General features: G+C 36.8%; 1 protein-coding gene across 1 annotated transcript in view; it reads left to right on the plus strand.

The window, feature by feature from the left end:
- LOC101853360 (WD repeat-containing protein 11) overlaps nucleotides 1-23,656 on the plus strand; it is a 24,529-nt gene extending 873 nt beyond the window's left edge. Inside the window, exons 2-31 of the mRNA XM_005089342.3 lie at nucleotides 2,845-2,914; nucleotides 3,189-3,230; nucleotides 3,779-3,932; nucleotides 4,740-4,913; nucleotides 5,501-5,599; nucleotides 5,982-6,108; nucleotides 7,596-7,773; nucleotides 8,099-8,222; nucleotides 8,481-8,662; nucleotides 8,992-9,144; nucleotides 9,916-10,075; nucleotides 10,362-10,446; nucleotides 10,854-10,960; nucleotides 11,438-11,510; nucleotides 12,176-12,284; nucleotides 12,894-13,030; nucleotides 13,489-13,612; nucleotides 13,958-14,064; nucleotides 14,409-14,532; nucleotides 14,795-14,963; nucleotides 15,334-15,502; nucleotides 15,960-16,025; nucleotides 16,396-16,480; nucleotides 17,139-17,324; nucleotides 17,762-17,928; nucleotides 19,049-19,143; nucleotides 19,575-19,672; nucleotides 20,230-20,310; nucleotides 21,180-21,324; nucleotides 21,726-23,656. Of these exons, the coding sequence (XP_005089399.1) occupies nucleotides 2,845-2,914; nucleotides 3,189-3,230; nucleotides 3,779-3,932; nucleotides 4,740-4,913; nucleotides 5,501-5,599; nucleotides 5,982-6,108; nucleotides 7,596-7,773; nucleotides 8,099-8,222; nucleotides 8,481-8,662; nucleotides 8,992-9,144; nucleotides 9,916-10,075; nucleotides 10,362-10,446; nucleotides 10,854-10,960; nucleotides 11,438-11,510; nucleotides 12,176-12,284; nucleotides 12,894-13,030; nucleotides 13,489-13,612; nucleotides 13,958-14,064; nucleotides 14,409-14,532; nucleotides 14,795-14,963; nucleotides 15,334-15,502; nucleotides 15,960-16,025; nucleotides 16,396-16,480; nucleotides 17,139-17,324; nucleotides 17,762-17,928; nucleotides 19,049-19,143; nucleotides 19,575-19,672; nucleotides 20,230-20,310; nucleotides 21,180-21,324; nucleotides 21,726-21,874 (3,739 nt within the window). The 3' untranslated portion in view covers nucleotides 21,875-23,656. The remainder of the gene's footprint in view (nucleotides 1-2,844; nucleotides 2,915-3,188; nucleotides 3,231-3,778; nucleotides 3,933-4,739; nucleotides 4,914-5,500; nucleotides 5,600-5,981; nucleotides 6,109-7,595; nucleotides 7,774-8,098; nucleotides 8,223-8,480; nucleotides 8,663-8,991; nucleotides 9,145-9,915; nucleotides 10,076-10,361; nucleotides 10,447-10,853; nucleotides 10,961-11,437; nucleotides 11,511-12,175; nucleotides 12,285-12,893; nucleotides 13,031-13,488; nucleotides 13,613-13,957; nucleotides 14,065-14,408; nucleotides 14,533-14,794; nucleotides 14,964-15,333; nucleotides 15,503-15,959; nucleotides 16,026-16,395; nucleotides 16,481-17,138; nucleotides 17,325-17,761; nucleotides 17,929-19,048; nucleotides 19,144-19,574; nucleotides 19,673-20,229; nucleotides 20,311-21,179; nucleotides 21,325-21,725) is intronic.
- Nucleotides 23,657-24,405: the final 749 nt, after the last annotated feature.

Consider the following 24,405-nt stretch of genomic DNA (forward strand, 5'->3'; position numbering starts at 1 on the left):
GGAACCCCCGCCTGTGTCCGCAAGCCACTGATAGCGATTCAGGGGCATTCCTTTCTTGTCACTTGTGGCGACTTCAACATCAAATTACTTTTTGGTAATTGCCGAAAATAGGTCTCTTTTGCCAGGAGTTCATTCATTAGAATTATATTATTAATATTATTATTATGAAGAACTGTCGAAATATATGTTCACTTGTTTTGATATAATATAACCAATCTAGTGTCGAGATGTCAAATTTAGATTTCGTGTTAAATAGGGTGGCCCCGGCATTATAATGATTAGCCTACTGGGTTTACCCCCCTTGGAGAGAAAGAGTTAAAAATTCACTTGACTGCACCCAAGGTGTCTCGGGAAATATCGACAGACAGAGTACTGCCATTACAACAGCCACTCAGTTTTGAGTTTTCTATTTTTACTTTCTACTATTACCCAATGTATTTTGGGGTTGTGGTTGTTCTCCACCAGTATGTTACTGCTGGGTTTTTTTCTTTTATGAGTAAATTAATTGAGAATTAAGTTACATCCCCTGATAACTGATGAATAAAATTTCAATTTTTTTCCAGACTACCGAAAACACATTTTGCTCGAACGAACCTCACAATATTTTCAAACTGATCTATCCATATATTTGTAAATGGGCCAGGTCTGATCCTTGACTCTTTTTTGGTGCAGAAGAAGATGACAGCGGTGCTGACCCAAGTTATGCAAAGGGTTCAGAGTTTGTAGAGGCTAGTAGAGGGCTGTAATGAGTGACAGTTAAGTGATTCCATCCATGATTTTTTCAGGTTCAGGACAGAATTATTTTTCCCTATTCAGTTTTTGACCTGGGGTGCATCTAAAAATGCATTACTGTGAAGCTGTAATTTACTCTAATTAATATGTATTGTCCCATACCAAACTGATGTGAATCAATAGAGGAATCTATCAATAACAATTACCTTTAATCTGTAAGCATCGTATTTTCCCTAAGACTAAAACGAATGAGGGGGAAAAAATTGCTCAACACCTCTTTGAAAATTTCAACTTACCTCATTTTTTCAACTCTACAAGTCCTTATAATTCATAGGAATCAACACGAAATTGTAGCAATATCACCTAAGCATACATTTATGCAAGAATTTCACAAATTTAGTTGATAATCTATCTTTCCATGAAGGGCCTTTTTATTATACCAGTCTCTGTGTTGTTTACCCTTACATAGCAATAACCCAACAACGATTTTTGCAAGAATTTCGCGGAGTTTCCATCGATTTTGGCGCTCAGAGATTGAGGTCAGGCTTGTTTACATGTTCTACTTTTCCTTTCAACAACCTAAAAAGTAGGAACTATGTTAAAAAGTGCACATTTGTTTTAGATTTTGCTTGGATTTTGTTGAGCCACTCACAGCGGTTGAATGGCGGTCTAGTAGCGGAAAAACCCACAGCCGCTGTCTGCGGCCGAATGGACAGAGTCAGTTAATTTACCAATCTAGATCTCGGCCTAATAATTTCTTCTTTTTTTTTCAAAGTTTTGACACATTTGCATAAGATCGTTAAAAAAATAGCCACTGAAGATATCTTTAAAATTTCTTTTGTTTTTTGCAGTGTGCAGTAAGTTTCATTGCCTTTTTGTTTGCTAATTTTCATGGTTGGGTGGCGAAAAATAAGTTCACAATGATTTTGTGAGATTGGTGCTGAATCGCCTGACTTTCATCATATCTTGAGTCATAAAGTGGCCAGTGGAGAGTGAGTTTGTCTGACTTCTGTGTGCATGGCTGCGGGAGTAAAAGTATGCCAAAATCTCAAAGTTGTCAGTGCTAGCGAACAAGAAATGATCAGAAATACATGAAATTGTCTTTGACATGCCTGTTGTTAATCCATTGTTATAAGTTAAAGAGAAACAACACTGTTGAGTGTTGTTGTGTTGTGTCATTTACTTGACAAAATGTTTGGGTCAGAGTGTTACAAATTTTTTTTCTGTACAATCCATGTAAATATTAGAAGACTTCAAAATACATCATATGGCAGCTGTTGCAAGATTGGGCTGTACAGGATTACAAGGTGATTAGAAAATGTATAGAAAATTGACACTCACTTTTGTTTGGCAATAGGGATTACTATATTAAATATATCTAATCTGCACCTTCAGATTTTGACTCATGGAAGTGTAGATTTTTTTAAGCAATCAAAGACAAAAAGGTGCTTGAGATTCTTTCCCACTTTTTAGTAGGCCTATACAGTGAATGGGGAGAAGACAGAAGATACAGTCAAACCTGTTCTCTAATGAAGGGCCACCTGTATTGAATAAAAGACAATCACCTACAAACCACTGCTTCCCATTTTCTCCGATATTGTTACTCTCTATAATGATATATAGACACTGTAAGACAGCCACCTGTCTAATACAGCCACTTTTCTCCTTTGACAATGGGTGTCCGTCTTAGTTTTGACTACAGTTGCAACACTTGTTAGTTTTAAAAAGACATAGGTGTTCTGGTTGCATGTTGAAAGGACTGGCCGGCAATTTCACAATTTTTAGATCACTAGTTGAGGTAAAGTGAAAAAATTAACTATTAAAGGCATTGTCATTGAAAGGTAAAATATTTCATCTGATGAAAGTTCAGAAGTCATGCACAAGTCACATTATAATGTTTTATACTTGAATATATTAGCTATCTATTTCTTGCCCTTGCTTTGCCTTGTGACATTAGAGAGATATTGTTTTATCATTTGGAGCTTGAGATTCGACTGACCTGGACACTGGACTGGAATATCTTCCGCTGGTTAGAGTGTCGTGATTATCGAACCTGGAAAGTTAAAGGATCTTTTTGTTGATAATTAAAAACCTCTTTTTTGTACGTTTCAGGGGCTGGCAAGGTTACTTGGCTTATGGATGCCAAAATTTGGTCACTGTGATTGAGCCAAAGTCTGTACAGGTATTTTGAAGTTTTACAAGTTCTATTACAGCCTACTCAGACAGTCATGTTAATTTTACTAAAGCCCTTGTTACATTAGCTCAAATGGTAAAAGCATTTTTCTGAAGATAATTTCGAAAGTAAAGGTTTTATAACTTTTTATATGTAGTTTTTATTTGCTTTGTATTGTTTGGTTGCTTTTTTTGGTTTGTTTTTGTTGGGGTTTTTTTTGTTTTTGTTCCTTATAAATGTTACTTTTTATATTTTGTTATTAAGATTTTGATGTCTTCTGCAGGTGATTCAAGTGCTGGACAAGCACAAAGGAGTAGTGACCCAAGTAAGTATGTTTTCTTTTTACTGTGTACTTTATGTCTTTATGAAGTAGTATGTCGCTCTCAGTTAAGTATTAACTCTTTAGCAAATTCTTTCTGCAGCCATCGTGTAGCTCCCTGTAGTATACTTTGGAGAGCCAGGTTTGACAACAGTGTTTTCATTTTATGTCAGAGTGCAATGAAAATGCGGAATGATTTACAGATTGATTGGTAACACTCGGATAAACAATGGGACTTGAACCCCAGGAAGGTAATAAGCAGCACCGAAAACTTGTGTTTAGTGAAATGCTGGTTCATTTCTTCTATTTTACCCTTTTTCGGGATGAATGAAATGTGGGAGTAGTTGGTTGGGGGTGGGGAAGAAGTGAGAGATGTGACTTATAGAAAAAATAATTCAAGAATGGGATTGACAAAAATGGAAATGATGAGAACTTACAAGATAACATTATATTCCAGCAAATCCAGCATAAGTGTATTGAAGAAAAGCTTGTCAACACTTACTGCCACTATTAAGGAGTGTCCCCGACTTGAGTTTCTAAATCCCATTTTTCAGGTCAAATGGGCGCACGAGCAGTATCATCATGACTTGAATTCTCCATACACACTCCGCCTTGCATCATCAGACACCCATGGGCACATTGTGGTGTGGGATGTTGGACTTGGCGTTGTACGGTCAGAGTTCATCGATGGAAACAAGCCAGTACTGGGTATGTTTTAAATGCACTTTGGTATTTTCTTAACAGCTGTAATTCATTTAGCCTAATGAACCTTGGGGCCTCCTGATCTAACATGACTCGCACTCCTGAGCACCTTTTGGTTGACTGATAGGTTTACACCACTGTGTATTCAGTGTATTATAGGTTTGAAAAAAGTGCAGCACACTCAGGCATGCTCTCTATTCAACAGCTTTATGTCATATTCAGCTTTTTGTGGATTTTTCGTTTGTTGCACTTCTCATCAAGATGGGAAGTGGTTCTGTAAAGTGCTCACTTATGTGCCTGCACCCCTTTTACTAGTTTATAAAAAAACACTGCAAAAATAATTTCCTTTTCTAGTCATTTGGCAGAATACATTATACGAGGTTTGAACTGATGAGGAAAAGCCAGAGATCAAGGAAAAATTACCGTGCTTATATTTGAACATGTTCTTCGCAGACTTGTACTTTGTTTTATATTAGAAAGAAAGAGAGGGCTGGGGTGGGGTGTCTGGATGGAGTTAAAAATTATGAAGTGGCTTAGTCAGAGAATACAAAATACTCATTCAAAATATTATACATGTATAGATTTTCTTTCTATTTTAGTAAAAAGTAAAGATAATTACAAGAACCAAATTGTGTTACCCTCCTGTTTCTTTTCTCCAATATTTAATTTTTTTGAAAAGGGAAGTTCAACTTCGTTTTTCCATGTGACGTAGTCACATTACAATGGCATGTTTTTTTCCCCAATTATAGCAGACGATCCCAGGTGCAAAGGCTTATGTTTTCACATATTTAAGATAATTTCTTTTTCTTTCAGGTATGCAATGGCTAAGCAACCAGGATGCTTGCCGTGACCTGCTTGTTTGTCTTCATCCTCCATACTCTCTCATTTTGTGGAATGCAGACACAGGGACAAAGCTGTGGAAAAAATCATACACAGAAACATTGCTCAGCTTTACATTTGATCCATTCAACAGTCGCAATCTTGCCTGTAAGTTCTTTTGTGATCTGTCTGGTGCTGAGAAAAATGTACTTTGTGAATTGGGCAAAAGATTTCAGCTTGGTTATGATGGTTGTTTTCCCATATTGTACACTCACAGACACACAAGTCAATCCCACACACACAAACATGCGCACATGCTCACGTTCACACATACACACACAAACACATGCACGCGCACACTCACACATACACACACACACACACAAACATGCACACATACACACACAGACATATTAGTGCTTTGGGTACTGTTTATGATTTGACAAATTATTTTACCTTTGTTTTTAACCTTTAGTTAGAATTCATTTGGTTTTTTTCTCTACTCTCTGTTCAATCTTAGCATTCTTCTAACCTGCTGTTTGGCAAGAACATGCCATTTTGCATTAAATACAGCAATATACTACAACTGTAATATAAGCAGTCCTCAAAGGATTTGGAAAAAAGTTCAGAAAAAGCATGCTTGAATCCAGTCATCCTGCATCCCATTTCCTTAACATGGAGTGAATCCACTCATGATGTGCCAAGTTTATTATGTTGTTTTATTGGTATTTGTTTCCCTATTTTTCACTTTACAGTCTTGGGTCAAGACTGCATCATATTCATCTCTGACTTCACCATCAACAAGACACCATCCAGCAATGGAAAGAAGTTTTACATCTCCAACCCAAGTCAAGGTTTGTAAACATTTCCTCCAGAAGTGTGTTCTGAGCTAACTGTATTCATTTAGTTTTGTACAGGATCATACTCGGTTTTGATTTTTTAAAGTCGCTACTATTATTATTATCGGGGGTTTTTTTTAAACTTCTTGCACATTCCTGAGCACTGTAACATTTTACTGAAAAACGCTTGTTGATTTTGTCTGTGAATGAAGAAAGAGAGTATTTAAAAGCATTGGTTCTGTCTGCACAATAAAAGTATGGATGACTGGTACACTTTGATTTTTTCTATAAAAAGATTGATGTAAATGTTTATTGATACTCTTAAAGTTAGAACATCAATGATGATTTTGGCAGCGAAAGACATGACCATGTTTATTTACTTGTTTCTTGTGTATAGTGTCAAGCATGTCAAGATCCTCAAGTTCCAACAGTTTGGAGCGAAAGACATCGACGTCCTCCGCTTCTTCTTCTAAGAATCTGGCCAAAAGAATGAGCAGAATATTGGTTGGAGAGAGTAAGCCAAAGTGAGGGAATTTGATATTTTAATTTAACTCATCTTTTATCTTCAAGACATTGAAAAGATAATTAAGACATGTAAGTTATTTGACTTATAAACATTTTTTGTTGGAATTGATTTGTACATAATATGTGTTATTTCATCAATTTGATTTTCATGTCCTTGGAGGAAGCTTTTGTTATCTTGACATTTGTGGGATTTTTTTAGGCTTACCTTTGTATACACCAATGTTGTTTAGCAATGCCAATGAAAATTTGAATTTTCACTTTAGCCCTTTTTTATTTGGTACCTAAGAAAGAATGTTCAATTCTAAGAATTATGCTTCTTGAATTTTAAGAATCGGTTCATAAATAAAAAAATTATGGGGTTTGTCAGCAAAATATGGATGACCCACATATAGGAAAATACTCCTAAAAAGTGGACCACGCAGTAGCAGATTCTGTAATAAAATCGACGATATCTCGATAACTAATCAGAGTGTTAGAGAGAAACTTGGCTACCCGATGTGTTTTTGGGTGTAGAAATCATTTCTGCAGTCAGATTCACTACACATTTCGTAGTTATTTTGTTATAATTAAAATTTTTGTGTACATATTACGATTTTGCGAAAAAGGGGTGTCGGGTTGAGTCCATTTTATTTATAGCATCGTATCACAACTTGGGATCTTTAAGAATATATGTCGGCAGCGTGACTAAATAATTGCAAAGCTTTTTATGATGACTTTAGACCATGCCAACCGTAAAAGATAAGTTAATTCAATCTAGCATGCCGTACAATTAAAAATTCTTTTTCCCCTTTGAGACGCGAACACCCCGAGACGAGATAACCTCGCCTCGGAATACCCCCATTGGGATGTTACAGGGGAATACAGAGAAAAACAACCGGATGCGCGCGCCTGCCATTGCCCTATTTCAAGTGACCAATGAACGGGCCCGGAATAGTCATGCGGGGATTTGTAGGTAACATACATTTGCCGCGAGCGTGAGGGAAAAATTGCCGGTCTACGTGCGAAGCTGATTTGGATAGGAGGGTAGTCGTGCATTTATGATCGGGTCTAAACAACTACTTGACACAGAACTTTCAAATTTGAGCACACTATAGAGGATAGATAGATCTATTACCATCTCAGCGTTGAAATTCAAACTCCTTATAGTTTTCGGTGTACACGATACGAAAGTGTTCCCGACACCAAAAGTATAGGTTAATTTATGTGTACGAACTTCAACGTCCACATATCATTAGTTTGCCCTATTTTCTGATTGGTTGCCGAGTTTCATTCGGATTGGTTCGGAAATAGAGCAGACCGAGGTTGACAAAGTTAGTCACCTACGCTTCGGCCGCAAAATCGCCCGCAAACAGGGACCAAATTTTCGCCGCACGGGAAAGCCCGATTGGCATTGCTATGTTGTTATTTTTTTAAATCTGAGTTCAGTTCTCATGACTTAAAGCAGGGTCAAATAGTGACATTTTTTTTCTTTCATTTGTGATACCAGAACTTCTCCTGATGAAGAAGCTGTGACACTGAACGAATGCCTTCAGCTGTGCTTCCATCGATCTTGTCGCCACCATCTGATGCTTCTTTATCCAAGAGAAATGCTCATTTTAGATTTGGAAATCAACCAGACTGTGGGCATCATTGCCATAGATCGCTCAAGCTCCTCCTTTACTCAGGTGAGAAATGTCACAACAGTTACACAAAAGTGATATTTTCTTCACACTGTACTACATTTTGGAAAATATTGTTTTCTTTACCTCACTTCTTTTTTATCCAATAAATTTTCTTGAGTTCAAAGAAACGAATGTGATGATTAACATGTCCTAGGTGAAAAATAGTGATATGAGTAGGCGTTGGGGCCCTGAGGGGCCTAATTTTTCTTTTTCCCTCAAAGGTTTTCTGACAGATGCTTAGATTAAGTCGTTATTATTCTACATCGTGATGTTCCTTAAAATCTGTATAATTGACAGCTTTCTTATCTCTTTAATCTCTGATAAACAGGTTATACCCTGCTGGCAGCGTGATGTTCTCATGTGTTTACATGAAAATGGCAGTGTGTCTGTGAGAGTGAGACGCAGAAATAATTCTGTTGCCACGCCTGCCCCAGAGGGACATGGAGCCTTTGGTATGATCACACACTGACAACCTTAAAACAGTTCTTTTGATTTGTGAATTTAAGCTCTGATTGTTGCAGTGATGGTTTTCTAGTATGATAAATGTAGGGAAGCGTGTAAAACTTATGGTTTAAAGATGATTTGTACTTTATTCTTAAAGAATCAATGTTGTGAGTTAGACCATTTGACTTAATTATTTTCACATGTATGTTGAAGTCATTATGAAGAGTTGAACAGTGTTTTCACCTCAGTTTCCTGAATTTCTTCAGATGACACACCTACACAGCTGTCGATGGAAGTGGCCTATGACCTCCGGTGTCAATCGGATCCACTGAGGGTGACAAGGCACAACAAGCTGTACGGGGCAAGCCTCTGCCCTGTGTCGGAGAAGGCTGTTGCCCTGATCATGAGTGACAGCCGCATCCTTTTGTGGGAACTGACATCTTCACAGGTTAGCAACAATTGTAGCAACGAAACGGCTACTATTTTGTCATAATGGTGAAAATGCTTCTCAGAGTACCAATTCATTAAGGATTTTACAGCATTTATCATACTAAATGAAGTATCTTTTTGATCATATCGCAGCTGTTACTTTTTATTTTAATAATAACATAACATTAAGAAAGTTAGCAGCTTCTGACGTCAGTTAGTTTGAGATGTAAAAATGTCGGATTTAAGATATACTTTTTGCCCCTGTTGTATGTGTTTGTAGTTCACTTACTTAAAAATTGTCTACTTTGTATTTTTCTGTTCCCCATCTCTCACTCTGCCGTTTAACAGAGTAATGTCAGCGACCATGGAGCCATGTCCCCGCTGTTAAGTCCAGGTTGGGATGTGAAAGCACCTACCCCGTCAGTCTCAACAGCTTTCCCAGTGACATCTGACATGGCACATCCCCAGTTTGCTTTGGCAGACACTATTGCCACGTCACAGGTAAAATGAGAACAAAAATAAGCAGATGAAGGTATCCAGTATTTTCATGCTTCTTTAATAGTCCAGTTGTAATGTAGTTTCAAATTCTTTGAATTTGGTGAAAAAAAGTCCAGTGGTTCGCTATACGAAATGTCCTTGAAGTATTGTAGTAATAACAGTTTTGTACACTGTGTTTGGTACTGTGCAGTTGAGGATATGATACAGCTTTGAGAATTGTAGAATGAGACCAATCTTTTAAAACTATAATATTTACTCTGGTATTGCATAGCAACTGGAACTTTTATGGTGTCAGACATCATTCCATTCTTTAGTAGAATTCAAAAGAAAATTTTGTACCTGATACTTTCTGCGATACGCAGTCTCCTTACATGTTCTTGAAGAGAAGAGCAGTGAGATCCCTAATATTGCTTGAAATTTTCTCCATCCTTGAACTTATGAAACAATAATGTTTTATGTGCATTTTCAAACCTTTCATGCCCTTTAGTTGTAGTGGGAGCGCAATAGAGACTTATTATTCACCTTGGATATTCAGCAACATACTTTGTTTCATTTTAATAGTTTCTTGAAATACCTTTTAGTTTAAAGAACAAAATTTACTACAGTTCTTCAATGTAATGTTAACAAAATTGTGTTATTTTCTCCAAGTAGTGAAATAAAAATGCTATTAGATAATAATTTATTTTTTTTCATTGGAAAAGAAATAATTTGGTCATTTACAATATATTCTTCAGTTATCTTCACTGAGTTTTTATTTGTTTGTTTTTTCTTCAGACTGTGGACACCTCTGCTACACCATTTGGCCATTCTGTTCAACTGAAATTCCTTCTCAACGGACTTTTAAGTGGAATTGCTGCCCATGTGACTGTGTTAAGGATGTGCCCACCACTCACCAACAAAAATATTGATATTTACCAACCTCTCATGGCTTTAGGTATGTTCTTTTATTTTGTGTCACAGTCTTTTGTTGAAAACATGAGTAAAATGTCTGTACTACTCTTGAGTAAGTGCCGAGGGGGGGGGGGGGGGGGGGGGTGTCGAGGATCAACATGACCTGATGTATTCTTTTATCCTTTAAATAAATGAATTTTCCATTAACTCAAAAACCAGCTCCCGATATATTTTATTCCCACCAGTGACCTGTTGCCTATTTATATGTGCCGCCATCACACACATTGATACGAACACTGCACTTGTCACTTGCCTTCTATGTTTTTCAGGAACCCACTCAGGAACAGTGCAAATCGTTAACGCTTCCAGTGGCCAGGTGGATAGAGAGTACAGTCTCCACTCTAGCCCTGTCAGGTAAAGAAGTTCTGAGAGATGCAGATCAAAATGTGTAATATTGAGGACTCAGATTTGAAATCATGAAAAGTTGTCATTCAGTAGAGGAAATGATACAGTCTTAAGTAATGTTAGCAGAATGTCGATGACATTGAAAACAATAACTGTCTAGAATTAATTTACTTTTGTTTTTGTTTTCTTTTTTCTTAGAGGGGTGGGGGGAAAGACTTCTAATTCAAATTCTGGTGCTGATTGTTTCAGAGGATCTTTTATTAAAAAGAGTATATTTTCCGAGTTAAATGATCTACTTGTCAAAGAAAGTATGTGAATATGAATGGGTTTGTTGAGATGTTCTTTGTAAATAAATTGTTGTTTTTCTTGAATTTTTCACTACTCTCATTTCTACACATTTTTTTTTCTATTTACAGGGGCATCGAATGGTCAGGACTGAAGACATTTATATCGTATGCTTACCCGAATCCTGGACCAACAAACCTTGTGAAGAATGAACTGTTTTTGTTGGATATAACTTCAGGTAAAGAGCAGGCATTGTTTTGACAAACTGGCTAAAGCTTTGGACCATAAGGTGCAAACAATAAAAATTTTTGTAGATATCCTTAATAGGGTTTTTAATGCATTTATAATTTTGTGTTGTTTAAAGTTGTACCATTGATTTCTCTCTTATGATATGTTCTTTAATATTGAAGTGAAGTTTTCCATACTGATCAATTTAAAGTATCTTTAAAGTACAGAAAGTTGTGAAAAGAAGAAAAAATGTTCTCCCTCCCCCCTCACGAAAAAAACCCCAGTACAGATGTAACAGAATCAGCCTTCATCACTTGCACATATTTTTTTAGATATCTGTTTGTGTGAATGAAGTCGAGTTGTAGTATACATTGTCACTGCTGCGGTTTTCAATCCAATAACTTAACCGTTAGGGTCAATTTGTACAGCTTGCTGATGAAATACTTCTTATTATGAGCTGATGGTTGTGATCTCTTCACATCTGTAGGAAAACAAGAGCAGTTGAGAACCAACAGAGAGGTCGAGTCCCCAATAGAGATGCTTGCCATTTCCCATCTGAAGTAAGCTATTTTATCCGCATTTATGAAAACATATGCAACTGGATAAACATGTTTTTTTGTAACTGGGTTCTACGGTAGATTCAAAAGTACATCTTTGTGGTAGACATTTTACTTTTGCCCATAGTGTGGAACTTTTAAAAGTCTTTGTCACTTCCTGCATGGTGTCCACATACAGTAGAAACAGTGCAAGATGGCCACCCTCTTTAGAGGAAAAAAAGTTGCCTTAACCCTATCCGTACACCCTGGGGTCATTTTGTACCCCCTGGGTTGTATTCTTCACATTTTAGAATACTTCTAGTACGAAGATCTCTTTGAAATTTCAGTATTTCTCAAAAAATCATTTTGACAGACTGCTATGCTAAGCGTACGGATCGAATTAATGAGTAATATTCCTCTTTGAAAGCGGTGGCTCAGAGTTCCCCACGTAGTATGGATACGATAGTAAAACACGACGTATGGATAGAGTTAATAAGTTGAACATCTTTAATAGTGTCATTTTAATATAGACTAAATGCAAGGGAGAAAGTGGGAAGTTGTCATTTTTACATGCAATTGTCTTGGAGAAGTGGTGGTTAGAGTAGGTTCAACTGTATGATCAAAAAGTTTCTCTTGTTACAATTTATTATAAATGACTGATTAATCTTTTTTCTCCTCCTTTTTCTCAGGCAGTACTTTGTCCTGCTGTTCAAGGACAAGCCTTTAGAATTGTGGGACCTGAGATCCCAGGCGATCATAAGAGAGTTGCCACGACAGTTTCCTCGTCCTACTACAGTTGTAAGTACCTACGGGCTCATCAAAGGCACTTTGCAACTTGTTTTTATTTCTTTTTCTTCAAGGCACAAAAAGGTAATTTCAAAGTTTGAATGTTTTGGCGTGTGGTTGAAATAATGAAAGAGGAAAGACATTTTTTAATGACAAAAACAATACAAACATAAATGTACATCTGGGCCTAGATGTTTATGTACATATTATCTTTAGATTAGTTGATGCAACACTTGCCGCTGTCCAGGTGCACAGTAAATTATATCTTTTTATCCCTGCCCCTCAGAACAGTCATGTGTGGCTTTCAGTTAATTGACTCAGTTTTGGTCTATTGCTTTCTCAAGTGTAGCATTAAGGATAATCATTGTTGATACTTCTCTATTTTTGTTATTCTTTTTAAGCATTTTATTGTTGTTTGAAGAAAGAATATGGACCAGATTTTTTTTTGTATTGGTGACTATTTCATGAGAAAAATTGTTTCTTTTTTAAAGAAACTGCTGTAGCTTATTGCTAAACAGTTTTTTCTTTGACCCTTATACTAATTGTATAGGGTTAACGGTAATTGGTTGAGGGCCAGGGAGGATCAATTCATAAAGGTATAATAATATTCTCTGTTTTCAGGTATGGTCTCCAAGTCACAGCTTAAAGACATTGCGAAAGAAGTTGCTTGACTACGGTGATGAAGAAAAGCCATCAAGCCTCTCTTCATCAACCCATGGACCCTCCATGTCCACATCGGGGGAAACTCTTGAGGACAAGTATGACTTACTGTAAAAAATAGACGATTTAAGTCAATAACTCAACTAAATTTTCCAAATATTCCTCCTTGAACCCATATTATCCAAAGTTAACAAATTATATGCATTTTTGTGTTTGTATAAGTGTTTAAAGGGAACTGCACATTTTGTTCAAACATTGTGTTATGCATCAAATAAGACAGTTTTAATGGAAACAGTTTTATTTATCTGACTGTTATATGTCAAAAGGTAGAGGAAAAAATATCTGCATTCACTCACCTACTCAATGTCAGATGGCCTTATCTCCTTTTTTTCCACAGCTCTTAATCTATACTATTCTGGCTTATATCTGTTGTGCTTCAAATGAGAACTGAAACAGGCTTCAGACACTCGTAACAGTCAATCATGGTTTATAATTTTCAGTTATCTTGCCCGACAGATATAATTGTTAATTTTTTTATTTTTTTTTCTATTTTCAGAGACAAAAAGCAAGTGAAATCAAATGTGAGAGAGCATTTTGTCATGACTGACAAGGAGGGCACAGTGTTTCATTTCATCGTGGAGGGCACAGCTATATCTGATGTCACCAAGATACCACCAGAGGTTTTTTTTCGTTTTTGTGCCGGTGTTTAGTGTTGATGCCTGAGCTTATTGTTCCAACCAGAAGTTCAAAGCGTTGTAGATGTCCTAAATGTATTCTCAATTCTGGTGTTTACGTTGAGAAAATAGGCTGGAAATTTCTGTTCACCTTAAAAGATTTCTTTGTCGATCAGCGTTATTCGTATCAATTTACCCCCAAGCGTTCTGAGAAAGGGGTTGTTGTTTTTACATCTTTAAAGCTCCATCTTGTCTCTAGGAAAATAACTTCACTGTGAGATTTTGCACATTAAAGCATGTAAAAACAAAATGTTTGTAATTTAATGGACTTACTTTTTTTATGCACCACAGAGTGGCCTGGCAAAAATTACTGCCCTTGCGTGGAAAGGAGACATCTTGATTTTTGGGGATTCTGAAGGCTTTCAGTGTTTATGGGACTTGAAGGCAAGGATTTCCAGGTAACTTGTGCAAGATCAATAGACATGTTCAACACTTTGTTGTCGTGATATTCAGGCTTTGATAAGATATGAATAAGTTTGCGGTGCTAATCTTATACAGTTTATATGTTGTTCCTTGTAAGTTGAACGATAGTCTAGTCTTTGCATGCCTCAACGATCTTCAAATTCAGTGTTTTATGTCATTGTAGTGAAATATGTACAGCTCAAATTTTGCCACGCAAAGATACTTCTTCTGTTTCTTTTATTAGCACTGTTTAGTTGAGTAAGCAGTTCTGACTTCTCCCTTTCATGCATTCCTCATATAGCAGTGGTGCTATGATTTGATTGTCTTGTATTTATTCCAGAACAACCCCAACAAACAGAGGATGGATCAAGAAGATAAAATATGCCCCTGGTAGAGATAACATGAAGTTCTTTACATTGCATAATGACGGTGTCATCATATGGGACATTGGCTTTGAAGGAAAGGTATAAGCATATACTTATGTTTTGATGACTTAAATTATATTAATAAAGGATATTTTGGTTAGTTTTGTTAATGTTACTTAAATCTTGCCAGTGGCACACTTGTGACCTTAATGGGGTTTTTTAAAAATAGATTGGTATTATTATTCTCCCTGCAGTATAAACTCGTCTTTGGTAATTTTGTTTAACATCTCTGTGCATGCTGGCTATATATAACTTCAATCTAGCTGAAATGCAACTCAATGAATGTTATTCCGTTTCCCAGTGTACAATGCAGTACTCAATCAAAAGTCCCAAAGACATCAGCAAAGTGGTTGACATTGACTGGGCGGGGTCAGACAGGCCCGCCCTGGTCACAACCCACAGCACCCTGCACATCTGTGACATCACCATGAAGTCTGCAACTTCGGGCACAGAACACTGGGACTTGCCAGGTAGGAAAGACATTCATACATATTTAGAAAATATGTCGCACTACTTGTTGAAAAACCTGTGGTTTTTAATGAAATCTCGGAAAAAGAAGAGATTTTGAGGTTCATAAATTCACAAAAGCGTCGAAGCATGTCGTCCGGTATTTTCAACTCTCTGTCCATACAGCCATTCAAATATGCTGTGAGTTTTCTTTTAACTAAGCTAACCAGTTCTGGGACAGAGGGAAGTCATGTGTGGGATGGTATCAATTTCAACAGCTGAATTGATTCAAATAGGTGAAAATGAGTTTCATCATCAAAACAACTAGATCAAGCTCTTAAAAGATTTCGTCAAAAGTTTGTTGCCACTGATCCTTTCGCTTTTCTCTTCTAGAACCCATGTTCTGCCCGCACATCCTGCCGGCCCGTCTGTCCCAGATCATCAAGAGCTTACTGCAGCACCAGACCTGGCGGGAACAGTACACTCTGTCGGTGGCCGGACTGCTGGAGCATGACAAGCCTGTGCAGAAGAGGATCAGCGCTCAGCTACAACTCATTGACAAGTGAGGATGTGTGTTATTTAAGCTTGTGCATCTAACCTTATGTTGTTGAGTTTTCATTTATGTCAAGTCAATTCAATAACTGACACATTTCAACAGGATCAGATTAGAACTAAAAAAAACTCTTAAAAGAGGTAGAAGGAGCGCACCACTCCGTCTAATTACGCACATCTGATCCTCGAGACGTAAGTACTTAAGCTGTATTCTATTGATATATAACCATACATTATGTGTTGTAAATGCAGATACATACACATATTTTGATTTGTTTTACATTCGATTAAGACAATACATATTGCTCTAGGGGAGTGAGTTCTATTTTTAATTTTTTAACTTTTTTTTACATTATAGACAACATATATGAGTGCATTTTCTGACTCACTTATTTGCAATGTATTCTTGTATAAGTGAATTAAGAAGATGGCCAACTTTTGTTTAATTTATGGTGTTTTTTTCCCAGAGAACTGACTGAATACTTACCAGTCTGCAGATTTGGAACTGCTCATAGATGTTTGCTGATTGCAAGGTAAAATTGACTGTTGCGTGGTCAAATGTTTTTCATCCACAACAGAGTAGCACATTTACATAATGCAAATATCATATGTTTTTTTTTTTGTATTCCAGAAGTTTTTTAAACTTAAACCGAAACAAAAGGAGAGTGAAGGTGTGCATATTTTATGAGATCAATTGCATGTTTGATAAATCAAATAGATTTCTGATCTGCTAGTCTGTTGAGGGGATATGAGGTTTGAGATGGAGTTCTTTAACGAAGAATGTCCAGTTTTGTACACAAAGACTAAAGGCTTTTGAGTGAATAGTCAATATTTGGAACTTCAATGTCCCATATCATCCCTCTTTTTTTCTAGCTTTCTCTCTCTATCCTTTCATCCTGCCAGGCTTTATGGTGATGAATCAGAGGTTCATTTCTGGAATGTGGCTCTGCACTATTTGCGATCCCTCAGAGGCCATGGATTGATGAAGGTAGGGCATGTTGAAGAATTTGAATAATCTATACTTTGAATATCTTGTACAGTCAACAGTTATGAACTTGATGTTTGTTCCTTATATAGCGTATTTTCCTAATTTTTCAAAAAGATGGTGTTTCGTCTTCTGACTCGCTATATCAACTACTAAGCTACTGTGTATTTTCTGTGAGAATTGTATTGTTGTCCCATGCCTTGTCTTTGTATTCACAGATTCTACTGGTATCACCACGTGTTCTGTGCCATTAGCTTTAAGATTTTTTTTCTATTAAAGGCACTTCTTTTTTTAGCCCTTAATATGTAGATTATTTTTTTACATTGTTATTCACCTTATGTGCATTCTTTCGCATTGTTTGGTACTGCTATGATAACTGCATTGAAAAATTGAAAGATACGCTATTGTAAGAGGTGATTAATAGACCCAGTGCACAGTGGTGAATTAACTCATAGATCTATAGTTTGATGTGTGATATTCTTTTTATTCTTTGTTTAATTTTTTTTCATTCTTCTTTTTTTCTTCTTTCTTTTTGTTTATCCTTTTTACCATTGAGCCAACTCAACTTTTGAGTACACTTATTTTATTCCAGTAAAGAACAAAACTCATATTAATTAATATTTTGTGTCTCGATGGAACATTTTTTTTGTACTTGTCCCAGCCTGAAGGTGTGGATGCCCCCGGCGGTCAAGGCTCAGGAGAGGTATTCACATCATCCGAGTCTCCAACTCAGGACCTTGTGGTGTTGGATGAGGAGAGAGAAGCTCAAAGGAAAGAAGCGCGAGTGTTCTGTGATCATCCTTTGGAAAGATGCTATGACAGCCTATGTGATAATCAAAGTTTCAAGGTGGGAATCTGTGTAAAGTTTCAGGTGTATTCAAACAAAAGATTCTTTCTTATCAACATTTTGGTTTGTTGTCCAATAAAAAGCTTTTGTGTGCAGTGTAGTCTCTGCTTTGCTTGTGGTTCCTGGCACCCCAAATATGTAAGAGTTAACGCCAAAATAAAAAGGCAATTGCAACTTCTTTAAAGTACCACCAAACAGTGCTAAGTGTCTAAACAAATTTTGAAGGTAGAATGCTTACTTTGTAAAATTTGGTAGCAAATCAAATTTCAGGGTTGATGAAATAAATATAAGAACAGATGTGAATTTCTGAATTGCAGACCTAGAAAAGAGACTTAGTGGGTTCTAAATGCTGCCTATTGCTTTTATTGCTGTTTATTATCATTTTTCTCTTTGTTTTAAGTCGATATGTATGAATATTCGCTGGGTGTGATTCACAGAGATATCAACTTGACCGAGTCCACTTGCAAGACAGTAAGCGTGCAACCACAGAGCACACCCAGAAGTGTGCAGACAGCTATGTCCAGCTTGGTCAGACCGACAGAGCTGTTCAGCTCTTACTGGAGACTGAATCTGAAGCAGACACCTACTACATTGACTGTCTGAAGTGAGCTATAAACTTTTATGCAAATTATTCCGTATGATTTCTTGTCATTGTGTTTAATACCTTAAGATTTTCTTGTCCTAGCATTTGTGCTGGGTGGGGGTGTCAGTGTCTGTATACTTTATCTTTTCACAAACAACTCATAGAAGGCTCTGTCTCTAGAATGTTTAGAGGTTACCTTTTAATTAGGCAAAGTTATCATTCATGACTTCACGTGCATAGGGGATGGACTAATGTTTGCCAGGGGCATGGGTGCATCAAACCTTTTGCTGCTTTATGTATTAAAAGCACACTGAAGAGTTCTCAACATATTTCTGTTTCTTGCTGAACTCTATATGGACTGCTTAATGCAAAACTCTGCCATAGACCATTTTGAAGAGTAACGTTTAACAGAGTCTTACACTGAGCAGCCGATAAATGTAAAGACATTTCTGTTTTCACTGAGACTTTTTATATCCCAAAACCCCCTGCCCATAGATGTGGTGTCATTTGTCATCAAAACATGTCAAATTGAAAGAAATCCTGGATATGGCCCAGGTTTGAGACTTGGAGTAAAGATTAGATGGGATGGCAATATACGCAACTTTACATTCTTACAGCCTACCAGCTGATAATGATACCATTAATTACTGCAACACTAATATCACTTTTCAAAGATTTCTTACAAAGCAACAAGAAATGGGCTTTCCTATTCTGTGAAATTGCCAATTCCAGACTGGCTGTGTGGATCATTTACTTTACTGCTCCTCTTCCTACTTGAGAAATATTTGTGCCTGGGTTTCTTTCATCTTACTTTCGTTTTAACACTTCTTGACATAGTGTTATCATCACAAGGTATTTGTTAGATGTGCGTAAAGGCTCACAGAAAGATTTAAAAGAGATGTAAGTTTGTCACAACATTTACATTATGTGAACGAGGGTTGGGCAGACATTTATAGGGAATATGTCATCGAAATTTGGGATATCTCAAATGCTGGCAGAGTCTCTTACGTCTTTGGAATTACAGGGTCAAGCTCTTGAACATATTAAAAGATTTTTTTTTAAGTGGGAGGGTTATGTTGTTATGTTAACGTCATCTCTCTATTTTGATTCACTACAACTAATATTTCCATGTGTTTTTCAGGGCGTGCTTGGTGGCCAGTGTCAGATCTTCTGGTGCCAGCCAAAGCACGATCAAGCTTGTGGCTACCAACCTTATTGCAAGTGGAAGATTAATTGGTATGTAGCCTCTGAGCTTTGAATTGAATAGGGTTTTTTTTGTATCTGCCATCTATCAGTTTGAATTTTTGTTCTTTTTATTTCCATGTTGTGGTATTTACACAAGTGCTAAGGTTAAGACTTCTGGGCATATTACTGGAGTTGGATATTCAAATTTCAGTCCATTTGTGTTGGGAGAGTCTTTATGGTTTTCCACCTAGCCTTGTGTGAAGTGGATTTTTATCATTTTTATCCCTTTTTCAAGGAAGATTTGCTCCAAAAAGCATGTAATTATTTTAAATTATAGGTTAGTGCATGATCTTTAACTTCAAAGAGAACACTTTTCTCAGTTATGAGCCTCTGCCATTTTTTTCATTGTTCACTCATATATGTAAGTCCTCAAAAATATAACGACTGCGGTTTTATTCCTTAATTGTTTAATTACTTCACAGAGGGTGTACAGCTCCTGTGTCTTATCAACAAAGGCCTGGATGCTTGCAGATATTTACAGACATATGGTGCTTGGGATCATGCTGTTTGGTTGGCAAAGGTAAACCTGAAACTGAAACTTCAAAAATTATGACTGATTAACTTTCCCAGCTGTTTCAGTATCAATCAGAATGTTGCTACTTTGCCTCTGTTTAATTTTATTACAAGGCTTTTTAAGGTATCTTCTTTAGTGTATTATTTCACCATGAATCGGTAATTGAATCAGGTTGAATGTCAGTTAAGCAAAGGTGTCAGTTGATCTGGACTAATCAGGCAATACAGATTTCTGTAGTGTACTGCGTATGAAAATAGTCTTGATACAAGACAATGTGATCTGTAAATTTTGAGTCTCAGCTTGCACATTTTCACAAGGTCTGAAAAGTTCAGAATTTTTTTCATAGCCAGTTGTCACCTCTGGTTAAGGTAGCTGGACAGGTAAATTATAGTTAAGGACATAAAAGTATGGCCATGAGACGAGACTCTTATATGCCTTTTATAATTTGCAGCAAGTCTGTAGGAGCTTCTTTTGAATTCTGAAAGTTATGAATTTGCATTATATTGTCAACCATGTGCCAAATCCTCATGGTTATGGTAACAGAGAATGTTGTTTTCTTATAGGCAAGCCTGGAAGCTGGTGAATGTGCAGAGGTCATGAAGAGGTGGTCAGAGTACTTGAATAGCCCTCAAGTTAATCAGAAGGTAAGTTTTTTTTCTGCAAGTGTGGGGGAAGACATGGTTGCGTTGGTAAGGGTAAAATGAATGGGGAATAGGGGTGTGGGGGGGGAGCGGATGGGTGGAGATAGGGAAGCAAACATTTTTGTGCCTCAGATAGGTCTGCCTGAAAATGTGATGCTTACTCTAAATATTCTTCTCTTCTTCTTAGCTTTTCCAATAGTTGTATGTTGCTTCTCAGACCGCTCTGCAATAAAACACTCTGTGTCTTGCCTTTCTTTTCTGCCCACCTGAGTTGTTTTGGTTCCGAGTCAAGTTATTGAAAACACAGGTGATTTGATTTCAATGATCCATTTCGATTTTATGAAGGCCACCTCTGCGGATTCAGGGATTTTGACAGCTAGAAGTAAAAGTTAAAAAACTCAACAGAGCTGTCAAACTACGATGTGCCCTTGTGTGTCCATTTGTTGACAACTTTCAAATGGACACATTGGTTGATGTGGAATTTGCTCTTAAATTTATTTGAAACCTGTGGAGCTCATGCAGTATAAACAAGGGTGCATTTACCTCTTCATTTTAAATGAGGGAAGCGAGTATAATGTTGACAAAAAATGTAGTTGAATAAAATTACATTACTTTTGAGCTATGCTCTTGTTTATTTGGTGATATTTGAAATGTATGCTCTTCTTCTGTTATTCCTGCAAGTAGTTGGCAGGTGGTCTGCTGTGGTTTACTACTTTTTTCCTATCAAATATCTATTGTTCTAATCTCCTCGCCTCCTTTTTTGTGTTTGATATTCTTTTGTTATGCCTCTAACTTCAGCACCTATATGACCTTATTGTTTTGCAAGTGCTGTAAAACTCTTTCTAAAACAACTATTATTCCTTTTTCCACAGAGCAAGTCGGTGTTGGTGTTGTTGAGCTTGGGCCAGTTTTACAAAGTTCTGGAGGTGCTTTACAGCATGAGGAATTTTGACAGAGCTGCTCTGTTCCTGGAGGCGTGTCTCGAGTTTGGGCTTCTGAGGAGCACAGAGCAGACAAGTAGGAAGACAAGTTTGATTCATACCTCTATTGTGCTTTGTCTTTCCAGACTGTATCTTAACTTTTTTGTCTTACCTTTTTCTTTTTTGTGCTGGTCTGACTATTCCCATAGCTTTTTTTTGTGGCCATTTCTATTTTGTCTCTTTATATATTTAAATGTTACAGGTAGAGTTTGTTTGTAAGACTGAATTTGAGCACAACTGAGAGGGCATTCATACTGAATTTGCTGCTTCAATGATATGACTACTTTTATTAAGTTTGTGCCAAAGAACGCTTTACAAAATCTAAGAAGCTAGTGTTAGATTCAAGCTTTGATGTATCTGTTTTGTGAAATTAAAAATGATTGATACATGTTCATGTTTGTTTTTTATTTCAAGATGTGTTCTTTTGGTCTTTTTCAGGTTCTTTGTTTGAGGCCATATACTTGGAGTATGCTCGTTACTTGATCAACCTTGGATTAAGCCAAGCTGCAGAGCACTACTGTCGACTGGCAGGAGAGAAAGGTCAGCAGCTCTTGAAAGAAGTAGAAATTCTTTTTTCACCAACGTGAATGTGTTAATACCTGCGTCTCACAAAAGGAGTCAAGGAACAGTTCTTGGGACATGTATACCTGTACATTATTATTTTGAGGACCAGCTTAGTATTTCACAATTCCACCCTGTTTGATTGGGTTCAATTCTTTTTTTCATGGCTCATCAAACCCGGCTAATGTTGTACGTCTTTCAGTACTCAGAGACAACAAATGCTTATCTGTTCAAAATGTTATATTTATTGCTGTGTTTTCAAAAAGTTCTAGAAAGATTAGTGTGTTTCTTGCATCATGATTGGAGTTTATGTGGTGCACAGTGTCTTGGCCTTGAGAGTGTGGAAATTACTGAGAAAATTGGTGCTAGCAGAGGACACCCCAAGTTTTCCTTTTATTTACCTTCATTTTTTTTTTTGCGTTTGAGTCATTGCAATATATAGAAGATGAACTGAGCCAGTGCATGCATGTATGCGTGCAAATGCTTTCAGTTGAAAGAGTGCAGTCGTGGATTATTCTCATTTAATAAGACTCATTCTTCAGTTTATGAGCTGTGTTCTTATGTTATATTTCTTTTGTGAGGCCAATGATGAAGTCATTCTTTTTTCAATCATTTTTCTTTCCTTTTCTCGTTCACTCATGTCTTTTTCTTCATTTCTCTTTCTCCTTTTGCTTATCATTGTATATTATACTTTTTTGTAGGCTATTATATTTCTTTGTAATTCCATGCCAGCTTCAACAAATTTATTGACTTGGCTAAATTTGAATTATTATTTCAGAGATGAATGAAGTGTTATAAAAGGGTATATATGTAGCCTGACAGTGTATTAGTATGAGCATTCTATATAATAAGAAATGAACTCATATTTGTTCTGTTTTTGATTACTGCTGCTTTGTGGGAACCAATAAATGTTTGATGAACAGTCCCTTCACTGTTATATATTGCCTGTGGCTGTGGAAAAGTAAATCGTCTTTGCTTTTTGATGAATGCTTGGAGTTGAAGTGTGAGCTTGTTGTCAGTGATATTTTCTTCACAATTTTTGTTATTGTCATACAGCCTCTGTATACAAAGTTTAATGTGCAATACAGTTTTTCATGTCATAATGAATGCTAGCAATGCCAATCTGCGAATATCACAAATTAGTCCCTATACTTCTAATGTGCATTATTTTTTAAGGGATGAATTGATATAACCAATTGGGATGGGGTTTTGTTGTTATTGTTGTTTTGTTTTGTTTTTTATTGATTTCCAAGATGCCCCCTAATTACTCTGTTTAACTTGCCTTTCACTGTTATTCAATTATCAGTTTGCTAGAGATAATTATTTCTCACCTTCTTGATTTGACATTTTATTTCATGTTGAGCAATTTAACTGGTCACCAGTTCCTGTTGTCTGTCTCTCCATTTGGTGAGTTCAGAGAGCCCAGTAGGACTATGATTGAAGCAGGTGGTTAAGGGATTTTTGGCTGCCATCTAGAGATTTAGCAAGCACAGGGAAAGTTGCATGATCTCTTTCATTTTGGCAGAGTTTGCTCCGTGGTCAAAACCATGACTCAAAGATTGGTAAGTTGTCATGTGGCACTGTACATGGATTCACAGCCCCCCCCCCCCTCCCCAAATTTAAAAAAGTAAAAGTTTTGTAGCAACTTTTGAAACTGCCCAGCTACTTGTTGAATTCTGCTTCTTTTCTTCGCCTATTTGGAAAGCTCCAGGCTGGTAGGCTTTTATTAATTTCACTGGACAAGGGTGCAAAATTGACTGTTCCAACTATATTATATCCTGACAGCATTTCATGCCAGTTTAAAAAAAGAAAAGAAAGGGGAAAAAAAACACACACACTCGAGACACACACGCACGCACACTCACACACACACACACACACACACACACACACACACACACACAAACACGCACACACAAACACACAAACACACACATACACACCCATGCACACTTATAAATACAGACATATACTGATGTATTCTTTTCAACCTGTATGGTATATTTTTACTTTATTGAATAACTTTATATAACAAGCTTGTGAACTTTTATAGATGATTGATAAATGATGACTGTCCCAAAGAAGTCTGTTCTTCTGTTGGGATGATTTCTGACTTCATAGGTATTTTCGCATGCTGATGTGGGTAGATTTTGCATTTTTCTGACCCACAGTGCTTTTGAAACAAACATTTGCATTCCACTTTCTTTTCCTCTTTTCATAATTTGTCTTTCATAAAAGCTTGAACATTTTGCACTTTAGACCACCGAGCATTAACAACTGTGCTTTAAAATGAGGATATTAAAAATTTTAGGGTGTTGAATGCTAAATGGATACTTCTTTCCGTACAATCCAGAATATAGCATTATTATGTATGCATGTACATTTTATGTTAAACAGTTTTGCATATGACTCACCTATGCTTAAGTAGCCTACGCATCCTGAGAGGGCTATACCAACAACAGGATTGCAGCTGTTGCTATATATATATATATATACTCTTTGATGTTCAATTTTGTATTTTTTGAGTGATTGGTAACTGCATTGTTGGAGGTCATCG

This window comes from Aplysia californica, unplaced genomic scaffold, assembly GCF_000002075.1.
Source record: "Aplysia californica isolate F4 #8 unplaced genomic scaffold, AplCal3.0 scaffold00005, whole genome shotgun sequence".
In the NCBI taxonomy this organism is placed as follows: Eukaryota; Metazoa; Mollusca; class Gastropoda; order Aplysiida; family Aplysiidae; genus Aplysia; species Aplysia californica.